The sequence below is a fragment of the Hipposideros armiger genome, unplaced genomic scaffold (genome assembly GCF_001890085.2).
Source record: "Hipposideros armiger isolate ML-2016 unplaced genomic scaffold, ASM189008v1 scaffold_532, whole genome shotgun sequence".
Taxonomy (NCBI): domain Eukaryota; kingdom Metazoa; phylum Chordata; class Mammalia; order Chiroptera; family Hipposideridae; genus Hipposideros; species Hipposideros armiger.
The window spans coordinates 184,271-198,168 of record NW_017731882.1 but is presented as its reverse complement, the minus strand read 5'-3'; the positions used below and the strand labels follow the sequence as shown (position 1 = coordinate 198,168).

At 44.5% G+C, this 13,898-nt stretch overlaps 1 protein-coding gene across 3 annotated transcripts in view; it reads right to left on the bottom strand.

Moving 5' to 3' along the window:
- Positions 1 to 4,325: 4,325 nt before the first annotated feature.
- The window catches only part of SPTLC1 (serine palmitoyltransferase long chain base subunit 1), a 68,240-nt gene continuing 58,667 nt past the window's right edge, over positions 4,326 to 13,898 (bottom strand). For 2 of the 3 annotated variants that reach the window (XM_019668699.1, XM_019668700.1), the window contains exons 13-15: positions 10,134 to 10,251; positions 7,203 to 7,276; positions 4,326 to 5,703 (exon numbers count right to left, since the gene is read on the bottom strand). In XM_019668699.1, the coding sequence (XP_019524244.1) occupies positions 5,610 to 5,703; positions 7,203 to 7,276; positions 10,134 to 10,251 (286 nt within the window). In that variant the 3' untranslated portion in view covers positions 4,326 to 5,609. The other variant, XM_019668702.1, reaches the window with a different exon arrangement.

The window sequence follows — 13,898 nt, the reverse complement described above, 5'->3', positions numbered from 1 at the left end:
CTTGTGCAGTCTCACTTGTTGCCCAAGCCAAATGCTCTTGGTGTATCCCTTGTGTGGGTTGTGTGCGCCCTCCTGTTGTAGTTGAGCCTTGATTGCTGTTGGCACATCTGTGGCTGGGATTGACCCCGAGGCTGAATGGCTGTGGATACTGGCCATGACCACAGTGTAGGAACTGGTGTGCAGCAGCTGACCCCTTGGAGTGGTTTTTTTCCTAGTGGTCTCTGGCACCTGCTGAGGTGACTCTGTGGGTGAGCCATTTGTCGGGAATTGGGTGGTACTCTGTTGTCGTCTGAAGCTGTTCACCAGTGTGTTCATTTTCAGGTGACTTGGGAGGTGCTTCTGTGTAGGCCAAGGTCAGCCTCTGCCTGTGCTGGACCTGAAGGCGCTTGGGAGAGGCCATGCTGGGAACCAAGGCTTGTTGCCACCAGTACCGGGCCGAGAGTAGCTCAGTAAAAGGCCCAGTACACCCTAAGACTGCCACCACTTGCCAACTGCCTGTAAGCCTCAGCTGCTGAAAGATGCTCAGGTGGTAAGTGAGATGGGTGAGGGGGGGGGGGTCTCAGGAAGTCACCAGGGTGGGATGAGTGGTGTTTACCAGGTTAGTGCAGATTCAGCTTTGGCAACAGTCATGAGCATGGGCCCACTCAAAAGGCTCAGAGCACACTGAGGCCAGATGCTGTCTGCCTGGGGTTCATGGACCCGCAAGAGCTGTCCAAGTAAGTCTGCAGCAGAGGCCAATTCCGACTGCCTGCCGGCCACCAGCTGCCAGAAACGCCTCCAGCAGTGCATGAGTTGGGTTGGGCGGGGTCCCCATGGAGTCACCAGTTTGGAGCGAGTGGAGTTCACCAGGCCAATGCAGGTTCAGATTTAGTGGTGTGAGGGAGAGCTCATACCTGTCAGCTACACTAGAGTTCAACACAGGGATAATGGCAGCTGTCTCTCCAGCTCTCGTCCTGAAGCCACTCAGCTCAGTCTTTCCCTATATGTCTCTGGCACCTTTCAAGCCACCATCACTCTGTCAGAGCCCAGGTGAGTGCCTGGGAGTGACAGAGTCTGTGTGCGGATCTTTGAAGAGGAATGCCTGGGTTTACTTCAGCCTTCTGTCTCAAACGGATGGACGGACAGAATCCCCGCTGATTTTCACAGCCAGATGTGGGGGCTCCTCTTCCCGAGACACATATCCTGGGCTGGGGAGCCTGGTGTTGGATTGGGATCCCTTGTTCCTCTGCTGCTGAGACATCCCTCCAGATTCTCAACTGCCACAGGTGGGTGTGGGGCCAGCCCTTTCCATGTTTCCGGTCCTCCTGCCAGTCTTGACATGGCTTCTTTATATTCTTTTTTATAGATCTTCTGTTCAGCTAGTCTTCAGATGGCTTTCCAGGTTGACTGTTCTATAATTTAGTTGTAATTTTAATTGGTCTTAGGAGGAGGCAAGCACAGCGTTTACCAACTCCGCCATGTTGACTGGAACTTCTGCCTCTATCTTATAAGGGCACTTGTGATGGCATTTAGGGCCCATGGTTATAATTCAGGGTAATCTCATCTTAATATCCTCAACTTAATCACAGCCACACAGATCCCATTTTTCAGACAGCATAACATTTACAAAGTCCAGGGATTAGGACTTGATTCTTGGGGTGGTGATTATTCGTCCTATGACAGTATCCAATTCTCAGCAACATTTGTTGATAAGACTATCGTTTCCCCATTGAATTGTCTTGGCAATTTGTTAAAAATCAACTGACCATAAATACAATGGCTTATTTCTGAACTCTCAACTCTGTTCTAATGATATACGAGTAGCTTCTGTTGGCTCCTTCCCCGCTACCCCCGAGTGTGGGTCACACTTAATTTCTTTGCAAACCTTGTAATCTATGAAATTCATTCTAAGATATGATCAATACCTGTGCAATGCCATATGTATTTGAGAAATAGCTTCTCTAGTATTTGGGTGTAAAGCTTGGTATACTGCTATACAATCTATTATATTGCTTAGGTCATCTATAGCCCTACTTTTTTCCCCCCACTTGACTTTTCTTGGACTAAAAATTCAAACCTCTTACTCTCGTGTATTTCTATTTTCCCTCGAGTCTCTAATAGTTATGTTTTGTGAATATGGGTTGTGATATTCATAACTGTTACATCATTATTTTGAATTGCACCCTTTAGTATTACATGCTTAGGATCTATTGGCCTGAATTCTACCTGTGATATCAAGATTACTGTCTCTGCTTTCGTTTCCATTTTTATGTTTAGCCTTTCTGAGTCAAGAGTTTAGGTTTCTCTTGTATAACACATACAGTTGTACTTTGCTGTTAGCCAATTTGAAAATTTTTCTTGGAGTTGGCATTAAGTGAATGCACATTTACTAATATGATGCTTGGTATCAAATCATGCTATTCAGTTGTATTTTCTGTGTATTAGGTGTTCTAGTTTATTCCCCCTGTATGAGGTCTGATTTGCTTATTTTTAAAAGAACCTAGGAAGGTTTATGGTGGCTCTATGAGTTATCTTTACACTCATAACTTTTTTTTTTTTTTAGCTGAGCCATCTGCCACCTGTTGGCAGCTCAGCTCAGGCTGGGACTCGAACCGCTGTTGCTCAGAGCTTGCACTCTTGAACGAGCTCTTAACCAACTGAGCCACTCGGCTGACCCTCACATCTTCTTACAAGTATAATATCCTTAATATATTTTTCTTAATCTTCTAGCACTTCGTCAGTTTTAAATATACTTGTACTCTGATTATCTATACAATGAGCTTATTCTGCATTGTTTTCCCTTCCCCTTTTTCTCCCACATTAGTATCATTTCTACTTTGTCAGAGTATGTAACACATATTCTTCTTTCACCCATCCCATTTTTACTTTAGTCTTATATCTAATTATATTCATTGCTTGTATCTGTCCTTTGGATAAAATTTCTCGTTATTGAGTAGATGCTTTCCCTGAGTAGATTTCTCATGAAGGGCTCACACAGTATTGAGCTCTAATTTCAAATTGTTTTTCTATAAACTTGTTACTTAAAAGACAGCTACTCTGGATATACAGTCCTTGATTCACATTCATTATTTTGCCTTGAATTTTCTGAAAATGCTGCTTCACTTTTGCTTTTTACTTTCATCTTGTGAGATGCATTTTTATTTTATGTGTCCCATCAGCCTTAGGCCTCCTAGCACATTGTCCTCTTTATCAGGCTGTAAGTAAGGAAATAAAGTTTAAGTAGTCTTTACAGCATAGTCCATACTGTAGATGTGGGTTCTGGGTTTATGTTGATGTCATCCTAAGGACAGTGTTTTGGGAAGATAGAGATAACTCAGATTTAGGTGGCCATGATTCTCCTCAAACATCTCTTATCTTCTGGGACTAATGTTTTATGTCCACAAGGAAAGATGGCATCAGATTATTATTGTCTTATTTCATAGATTTTTAAGATGCACCTCTCCCACCCAATTATCTTTCATATTGAAATGCATCTTACAACTAATGTCACATCACAGAGCAGTTGTTTTCTTTAGTGGCTCATAAAATAAACACACATAGTCCAGTTAGCGGAGTTCTGAATTATAAGTACTGCTATCTTTTCTGTCCTAGCTTGCCTCAAGGTCCCACCTTTCCTGAGTTGGAATCTCACTGCAGACAACAAAAAGGGTGCAGTCACGTGGCCCCTTCCTCCCGTGGGTTTAGTGGCAATGGGCTCCCAATGTTGTAAACACTGCTCACGACAGCCACTGCCTTTCCCAACAAAGGACCATTACAGAGCACTTGAGGACCTTCAGAGCACTTGAGGACCTTCTGTTTCTAAGAGAAATTTGCTTCACATTTGAGAGGACTGTTTTTCCCTCAGCATTTTGCCTCATTTTTATACAAATCTAATGTCTCTAGCAGATACTTCTGGTGCTGTACATTGTTGGATTGTGGTCACTCTATGGTTTTAATAAAAACTCTATTTTTGTTTAAAATGTGTTTCAAGGATTGAAATTAAATGTGCATTGTTCCATCATCTTTCCCAGGAACTTACAATCATTTTTTAAAAGTAGCAAATAAACAGCTGCAATTTTGACCTTGAAAGTTAGAAACGGAGCTGAAAAGTTACTATCCTCATCCATTTACAAAATAATAGTTCTGGTATTTCTGTAGTTCTATGTGGTCAAGGCTTAAATCCATAGGAACCTAGGAAATTTCAAATACTATACATTGAAGTACTAAGAAATTAAGTGAATATTTTCTAAACTCCCATCCCCCATGAAAGATACCATCCTAGATTTGCAAAAGAGTACAATCAAGACACTACTCTGTTGAATACATTACATATACAAACAGACTCATTATTGGGAATGTAGATTTATTTCATTAAAAACAAACAAAACATTCACCACCCCAAAGAGAACTGTATTCTTTAAAGCAGCAGCAGCAATCACAAGGCACATATGTAAGAAATACCTCAAGCAAAATTGAAACCAAACATTAAAACATGTATTATTTAAAAAGATGGTGAATACAAGATTACAAAAATGACATTTTTAAAGCAATTTTATTCCTTTACCTTTGATAAGAAAAGGAATAATGGTGTAACATTTATGCAACATTCTGTGGCACATATCACAGACATTTATACCACCTAACGTGGTCTGCTAAAGAAAAAAACAGCTAAAGGACACCTTAAAATTTTTATTTTTAGTGCTTTAGATCACTTTTTGGATATTTGAAATGCATAAGCTGAAAAGAAAAAAACCCTCTCATTTTCCTTAGTTTAGAAAAAGCCTGTGGTTCTATGTCCCTGGGCAAACCCACTATACAGGAAAGGGATACATTCAGATAGTCTAAGATATCGAGGATGATTTATATTTTGGGATCATCATAACAACCTCTTCCTAAAACAGATTAGAATTCAACACACAATAAATGTAAAGGTCAATTATATTAAAATAAAATAGTATCTGATTTCAATTATTGCTCACTTAGGAAGTATAATGACTACTCTCTGGCTAGGGGTGCTAAGATTAGCTGTTAGAAATGGTATAACATCAATCCTTAGTGTATATAAAATTTCTAGGATTCAAATATATAATAATGAAAAGTTGATAATAATTGCAAAGAAGTGTTGCTTTATATATTAGCCACCATTGAGCTTCACACGATGAAGACCGAAAAAGATGTGGCTAATTAGGTCTTCACGATACAGTTTGTATCCTGTATGCTGAAGTGCCCCCTAAGTGGTAATGCTGCAGGTGTTTTCTATGAAATTTTGTGCGCTTACAGAATCTTCACTAGAAGGTAGAGAAGATAAAATGAAGCCCCATTTTTAAACATGACAACAAAAAAAGAATATAAAATAGTATAATAAAACATTTAAACAGTACTAAACAGCACAATTTAAATACCAGTTATATGCTGTCATTAGTTTTCCTCTAAAAAGAAAAATCAGTTCGTGGGCCTTTAGATGTGTTTTCTTTGTAAAAATATCCAGCATCCTTCTCCGGGTCACACAGTGAGTCCACACCCACAGCACCTGGCAGCGACGCGATCTCTGAGATGGCCCCTCACCGCCACTCCAGCGACACCAGCCTGTCCACACATCGTGTGGTGGGTGGTCCCCAGGCCGAGGCTCATTACAGCAGCACTGCCTGGGCCACCTCCTTGATCGCAGCAGCAGCTTTCTCCAGTTCCTCTTCTGTTTGTTCCACTGTGACCACAACTCTAATGCTGAGAAATAAAGGTCACAAAAAACCCACGGGTCAGCCTGCCACCTGTGTCTGTGATAAAGCTGTACAGGGACATGGCCCGCCCAGCGCTGACCTGTGGTCTGCAGCTGCTTTCTCAGTCCTATGGCAGGACAGGGCGTGGTGGCAGGGACCATGTCCCCTAAGCCCGAAACACTGATTATCAGGCCAGTTACAGAAGTGTGCGGCTCCCCCTCAGAAACTTAGCCTGTGTCTACTCAAAGTGACCCTGCAGTGGGGCTCTTGGAAACTTCAGTCTTTTAAATAATCGACTGCTCCAAGCAGTACTAGGCCCAAAGCAAGAATTCCAATTTCTCGAATTAACGAATTGTCTAGTTGCTCATATTTACAATTTGGTGAATCATGTGGAAGTTCTATAAGTCTGAGGCAAGGCAGACCTTTTCAAGTTTTCTGGAAACTGAAGACAAGAAATATCAAGTCCTCAGGGCAATCCTACGTCTGCCTCTCTGCAAACATCTGCTTTATCTAGGAGACACACTTCCTGGGCCGCACTGGGTTGGGCACAGCGCCTGAGGCACACAACAAACATGGCTGGTCCTCCGACACACTGGGTCATGTCCCTGGATGGGCGTAGTTAGAAAGGAGGGCAGAACCTTTAGGTGCTTTCCAGCTGCTGCCAGAGCAGCCTCCCGTGTGAGCAGCATGCTGAGTCCTCCTGGGGCCCCCCCAGGCTCCCTCCCACTGTTGCCTCTCTAGCTTTGCCCTGGCCCACACACCTGGAGGAGCCAGGCCACGGCTCACATGCTCTGCTGGAGGGCGGGTGCCCACCAGCTGGTCTGACATTCCCATTTCCCACGCTCGGCCTACACACTCCCTGCTCCTGGAAGCCTAAGGCCCGCCCAGGCCAGAACTAACCATGGCCTCCCCCTGTGACCTCACGACCCTGTGCCATGACCCTGAACATGTCATGCTTTGGGTGTCCATCTCCTTCAGCGACACTAAATGCTTAGAGGGGCAGGACCAGGATGTTTGGTTAAATCCCGACAAGGGTCGAATCCCCACACAGGGCTTCCGGAATTGCTGGGTGTTCCCCACTGCTTTATTTCCTGGGTGTTCCCTAAGTGTTGGCGGATGAAGTGCCACGCGGCGTCGCGGCCAGAGTCGGGGTGAGCACTGTAACTGGCTGCCCCTGTGGGACTGTCCCCTGGTAGAAACTGCTGGCAGAGGGGCTGCCTTAGGGACGTGCTTGGTGTTTGGTATGAAAACCTCCACCATTCCACTTCCTCCTTAGGGTCTCAGACATTTCTTTCAGTCACCCAAGAGGACACTGCGAGTCCTGAGGGGCTTTTCAGTTAGAATCTGAAACATCTAGTTTCAGAAGAGAAGACAGGTGATGCACTATACTTTAATGACATGCTCTCTTCCTAGCCTTGGGATGGTCTTCCAAACCTGTGAAAACATGATACGTTTCATACACTGTAAAGCAGCGGAAGGTAAGGTCACACCTTAACGTCTACCAACCTTGGAGGAGGGAGGCACTTCTCTTCCTTTTCCAGGTAGCGCGCCTGGGTCAGTGCGATGCCCTTGTTCATGCACTGCATGGAGACAAGGAGACATTTACACCGGGCGGCGGACACTGTGGCGGTGACGGCAAGGAGGGGTCCCGAGATGCTGTCCTCCACAGCAGCTCTTAACTCTTTCTCCAACGCTGACTGCTAGGAGACAGACTAAAACACCGCCCCGGCCCCGACGGGCAGCGGCACCGCTGTGCAGACCTTCTGCAGTGATGGAGGTGTGTGTCCTGCACTGCCTGGCACAGCTCCACGAGCCGTGTGGCTGTCAGGCACCATAAGACATGGCGAGTGCCACTGAGACTGAGCCTCGTCATTCTGAATTTAAACTGAAAGGGCCACAGGTAGTTAGTGAGTACCGCTCTGTACAAAGCACAGCCAGGACACAGGAACCAGCACTAGCCAGGCCTGCAGGCTAAGCGAGGCTTGGACTCAGGAGTAACGCCCTCAGAGCTTTTCAGGGAGACTGCTCACTTCACATACCAGCCACACCCCAACTCGTGTGTGCTACCAGGCAGAGGACTCGGGGGTCACACAGCTTAGTGCATCTTTCCAGGCATTAACCACCTGCTGATGCTTTTTTAGATGGAAAATTATCAAAATAAAGGATAAAAACCAGGTCAAGGTAGTGGGTTATAGGGGTTTCCTTTTTGGGGTAGTGAAAATGTTTTGGAATTAGACAGTGACGCTGCATAACCTTGTGAGCATATGAAAAATGACACAATTATATACTGTAAAGGGTGACTTTTACGGTATGTGAATCATGTAAAAGCAGGTGGTGGTGCGAAGGAGAGAACAATTATGCCCGTGTGGCAGGAAGGTTCTTTGTTGGAAGTGGGCCACTCTGGAAGCCATGAGGCAGGTTCTTCTCTGCTAGGAAAAGGTGGAAACTACCAGCAGGCAACAATGATGGGCTTGTGCTGTTTCCACATTCTGGACATGTACCTGGGGACGTTCACTCCTCCTGAAGATGCCTAGACTGGCTCTGTTTCTAGGCTAGTTAAGGAACATTTTTATAAACCACCCCTCAGTGTGTCAAGCAACTCAACAAAACCTCAACATAAACCTCTCAATTCTACAAAGCTTAAACAAGGGTCAGTTCTTTCTTCTCCCTTAAATGTTGAAAAGAAAAAGCAGAGAGGCGTGGAACAGAAGATTTTAAGATGGAAGCTGTGATGATGCACAGAAACAGTAAGAGCTCTCTCTTCCTTCCCCCAAATGCAGTCTCCAGTTCTGCTGCCCCCTCGGAGACCCGTTCTCTTCTCACTCAGCTCCCAGGGCGATTCCCTGGAGGCCGCCTTTAGAGCGGGGATCTCAGCTGTGCACTGACTCTCCTCTTCTCCTTCACCATGAGGACAGTCTACGTAAGCACCATGTGTGAACACCGAGCCATGGTCTCACCTAGAGTGTCTGCAGTACTCACTGTCGCACGAAGGCAATCTGATTCAACTGACTTTCTTGCCTTGTCCACCTGGCTTCTATTTAATTTATAAACCTGTTTTGGTATCTTGTTTGCGTAAGAACTTTAACCCCATGGATGCTTATTTCCTTTATGTCTGTACACATTTAAGGAACATTACAAGAACACGGAGGCAGTAAATGTGGTCTGTGGGACGTTTGTCCCTGTAAAAAGCCTGTCTTTTTTCACATTTGCAGAGCAGTACCTGAGGGGACACCTGTGACATTTCCTTACTCAGCAGGTGACAGTCACTCTGGCCCAATCGTTCATAATCTGACACATTTCCTTAATTAGGAATCTCACATTCTGAGTTTGGTTTTACTTTGGATTTTTAAGATGACCAATTCCAGAAGACCACAAGCTGCATGAAACCCTCTAAAGTCGTCATTCCAGGTGACGAGGTTCACGCATCATAGGAGACGGGATGCCTGGAAACCAGAGGCTGGCTGCACACTGCAGCCCCCATTTTGAGCAGCCACGTGGATGGGTAAGGGCCCGATCTCCACGAGCCCCAGCAGAGCAAAGCATGAGACAGATGGCAGCACCCCAGTTCCCCTATGTCAGGCAGCAGGGACTCAGAAAGGAGCCTCCAGAAGGAAACGGCACCAGGAAACAGAATGCAGCCTGCTTCCATCCTCAAATACATACTAGATGTATTTCAGATTGAGGTAAGAGGCAGTGCCACCCCAGGCACACATGCTCAAAGAGCTGCAGGGCCACTGGACAGTTCTTAGCAGCAGGAAAGTGAGGAGAGGGAACTCCAGGAGACGCAGCGCTGCAGGACAGAAGAAGGCAGTGGTTTTCCCCAGCAAGCAGTTTTTGGTTAATAACTGAGTTACAATGAGTAGTAAATTGACTTTCAGATAATAAAGGTATTGACGTCAACATCCCGAATCAGGCATGGTAACAAAGTAGCCTGCCTGCCTTCTTTCCTTCTTCTCTCCCTCCCTCCTTTCTTCCTTGCAACAAGACTATTATGGCCTGTGTCTGAGCTGCGGTGGGGGTTCACCTCCTGATGACCCAGTGTTTTGCGTGGTCATCACACAAAGTGCCGTCCCCACCGACATGTGAGAAAGCCTGGCTTTGTAAATGGTGGGCCTGTGGGTTTTCTGGAAGGCCAGTGATTCAGAGCAGAAGCAAAGTGTATTTAAACACAGTGGCACAGAACACAACACCTTCAGTGCGAGCTAACGCCGGCTCCAATGGGATGAACTGCACCTGTCAGGAGATGCGCGACGCCAGCTGGGAGGTCAGACGTGGGCAAGGCTGGGCGTCACACCAATTCCACACGAGGTGGCGTCAGCAACCTGCTTATGCCCATCCCTGGGGGCAAAAAGCCTTCTTAACAATGACATAAAAAAATGGCTTGGATTCAGGGGAGGGGTGGTACGAGGAGACTCACTTGGATAATTAGATACTTACTTGATTTACAATTTCGTGAAGTAGTTTAACATCCTTTTCTCTAGACCCAGTGCTCTCTTCTAGCTGCAGGTGAAATGCTGGAGAAAGTGCCTCCCCCACGACTTTTAATCCAGAAATGCTGAAGGGAAACACACACACACAAAAATCAAAGCATAAGTCCCTTCCAGGCTCAGATATCTCCCATGCAAATAATGTTACAGAGTCTGCATTAATGATTGTAACAGAAACAGTGACTTTTATGGGAAACGCCCTGTGGTGTGATTCCAATTCCGACAAAGAGGTAAAATGCATGTGCTGGCCAGCGGGCCTCCTCCAGGACCCCCACCACGCTGTTTCTGTGACATGGCTGGGAGGAAGGTGCCCATCCTGGTAGGCACCTCTGGTTCCCCCTGCCCAAGAAGCACAGGAGCTCTCTTTAGTCTCCCACCAGGAGGTCCACAGGCCCTGCTCCCTCACCCACCTCGGCCCTGTCACTGCCTTTTCTCATCTGCTCACTCCCGCATTCTTTCACTGCCGGTGCCAGACTGACCTGGGCCCAGGCCCAGTGTCACTCCCCGGAGCCTCCCTCATCACCCACTCACTACAGGGAAGGGTCTGCACCATCATTTTCTATTACTCTGTTTGTTTCCTTCACGGACAACTTCCTACAACTGACAACGTTGTTTCCTTGATAATTATCTAAGTCTTTAGCTTGTATCTTGTCTTTTCATAAATTATAGGGATGATTTCTGACATCGAATATGTTGTAATTTGACTTCCAACAATATGTTCAGATTGAAAAGTTTCCTTCTTATTTGCTTAATTTTAAATTTGACTTGAGTTAACAATTATTTTCTTTATTAGGATTAACAGCATAGAAATCTACTGCTTCTCAGGGAGAAACATTTAAGGGTGAAATCCTGTATTTTCAAATGATTATTATGGATGTCATGAGAATGGTGCTCATTTAAAGTCCATTTTGTCCTATAATAAAAATACTGTGATTTCTGATCTATCTCTTAGAACACAAGTGGTAATGCGTCTTTATTTGAAATTAGACTAAACATTTTAGATTGCTTTTATTTAGTTTGTTTCACCTGGATCTTTCCCTTAGACTGGAAAGAGTACAGAAAGCACTTGGTAGCATATTTGATTCCTCAAATATGTTTAGGACACAAAAATTTTTACTGAATGACTACCATATGCCAAATATCATGTGAGGTGCTGGGAGCCAAATCATCTGGCTTTCAAACCACACCTGAATAGTATCCATTTGTGTCTCCTTTCTTTAAATGTAATACACCATGCTATGGTCTCTAAATAAACCAGGCTGCAGATCTGAGTCATGGAATCTCAGAATCTAGGGCTTCCGGAATGTGGGAGAACCTTCTAGATTAGTCCTTTTACTAACTCAGAAGCAAAACAATATGCTTTCAAAATCCATATCCTAAGTGAATTTTGCATGTGTTAAACTTGTACATCATGTACTATCAGAGGTCATGTACTCTCAGGGGAAAACTTAAAAATTGTTTTTCAAATAGCATTTCATATGAATTAAATGGCCTGGATTTTTCCTAATACATACAAGGCAACTGTAGCCCAACTGAGTCTGTGCTTTGATCAAATGGGCTCATCTCACATGGTGGGCAGAGGAGGCTGGTGGGAGAAAGAATGAAACAAAACGCATTCTCTCTAGCTGCCGGGACTGAGTGTCAGGTGAAAGTGTAAGTAAAACCAAATGGACACAGAACTATAGCTTGAGTTCAGAAACTTAAAAGCTGTGTTTCAGGGCCTATTATGCTTTTTAAAGAAAAATTGTGGAAAGGATATTATTTTATCCAAATGGGTAAATACCAAGCACTGGGCTAGGTCCCAGGGACAGTGCAGTCAACAATTCAAACATGGTCTCCACCATGTGCTTACAGTCTAGGGCAGTGGTTCTCAACCTGTGGGTCGCGACCCCTTTGGGGGTCGAATGAACCTTTCACAGGGGTCGCCTAAGACCATCGGAAAACAAAAAGATATTTACATTACGATTCATAACAGTAGCAAAATTACAGTTATAGAGTAGCAACGAAAATAATTTTATAGTTGGGGGTCACCACAACATGAGGAACTGTATTAAGGGGTCGCGGCATTAGGAAGGTTGAGAACTGCTGGTCTAGGGAGAGGGCTGGACACAAATAACTATCTGCTAGAACTTAGGACTCTTCAAGTTTCCTGCAAGGAATCAGACTAGCATAGGCTGCTGAATTCTTCTCCAAATGCAACCTCAGAGATGAGAGAAGAGAATCACTGACTAGAGGAGACCCAAAAAAAAAAAAATTACTTAGAAGTGAACATTGAAAATACTGCCTTTAAAAATTTTTATTTGGGCCAGCCAAGTGGCGCGCTGGTTAGGAGCTGGCTTGGGATGCCAGCTCTGAGCAGCAGGGCCCTGGTTCGGATTCCACATGAGGGCCAGTGACACTGCCCTCTACAGATAAGATGCTGAACAACAGCTCAACTTGGAGCTGGGCTGCCATGAGTAACCGGTGACGGTGTAGGCTGCAGCCCCTGCTGCAGTGGGCCGCCATAAGCTACCGTGTGTGGCCGGCAGCCAGTGTGAGCTGCCAAGAGCCGCTGTGAGCAGCCGTCCAGAGGCCGGCGACCAATCTGCCTCACCCAGGAAGAGCGCAATGATAATACCAACATGGGCCAGTGAAGCAACGTCCTCAACAACTAGACTGAAGAACAAAAGGACAGCAACTCGTCTGTTCCCTTTCCCCCGATTCCCAACCCTGTTCCCCTCCCCCAATTCCCCAATAAAATCTTAAAAAAAAAAATTATTTTTAAAATGTTTATTGAAGAATAAGAAATAAAACCAATAACCTAAATGTAAGAAGCTAAATTAAAAAGAGTAAGAACACAATTTAATGAAACAAGAAAGTAGAAAACAAGGAAGAAATCAATGAAAGAAAACATAATATGATAAGCAAAATTAAACTTAAAAATAATGAGCTAGGTAAAATTCTGGAAAGATTATCATCAAAATGCAAAAGAAAGAAACAGAAAATAAAATGGGGAAATAATGTAGATACAAGAGAGATAATCACAGACTGTGCCCAACCGAAAGGTCCCAAGCCTAGAGAGCCCTCAAAGGGGCTGGGTGTCCTGCCCAATTTTGAAGAAACAAACATCAAGCCAGGTGTTACGCAGTGGCTTCAAAAAGCAGGAACAGTGGAAAAACTGCTCAATCTTTTATTGAGGCTACCAGAACACTGATTCCTAGGTTACATAAGGTTGGCATAAAACAAAGTTACAGGCCCATTTAAACTGTAAGTATGGATATAAAAATTCGAATTAAAATATAAGCTAACTACATCTAACAATGCAGAAAAATAGAATGTAATCAAGTAGGTGTGTAGGCAGGAAGGCAAGGACGGCTCAACATCAGAAAATAAAAAAGTCTCCAAATCTAGGAATAATTTGATAAAGGCCACCCACCAAAAACCTATTGTATGATGTTTTATACTTAATAAGGAAACATTCTTATATTGGGGAATGAGAGAACGATGTCTGCTATTACTGCCACTGTTCAACAGATCCAGACCAATGCAATAAAAAAAGAAAAAGAACTAAGATTAAGTTCTTAGTGGCCCTCCTCAATTAAGAGGGAAGAGAAGGGCCGGCCGAGTGGCGCATTGATTAAGAGCTGGCTTGGGACGCCAGAGGGCCCTGGTTCGGATCCCACATATGAGGGCCAGTGACACTGCCCTCCACAGCTAAGATGCTGAACAACAGCTC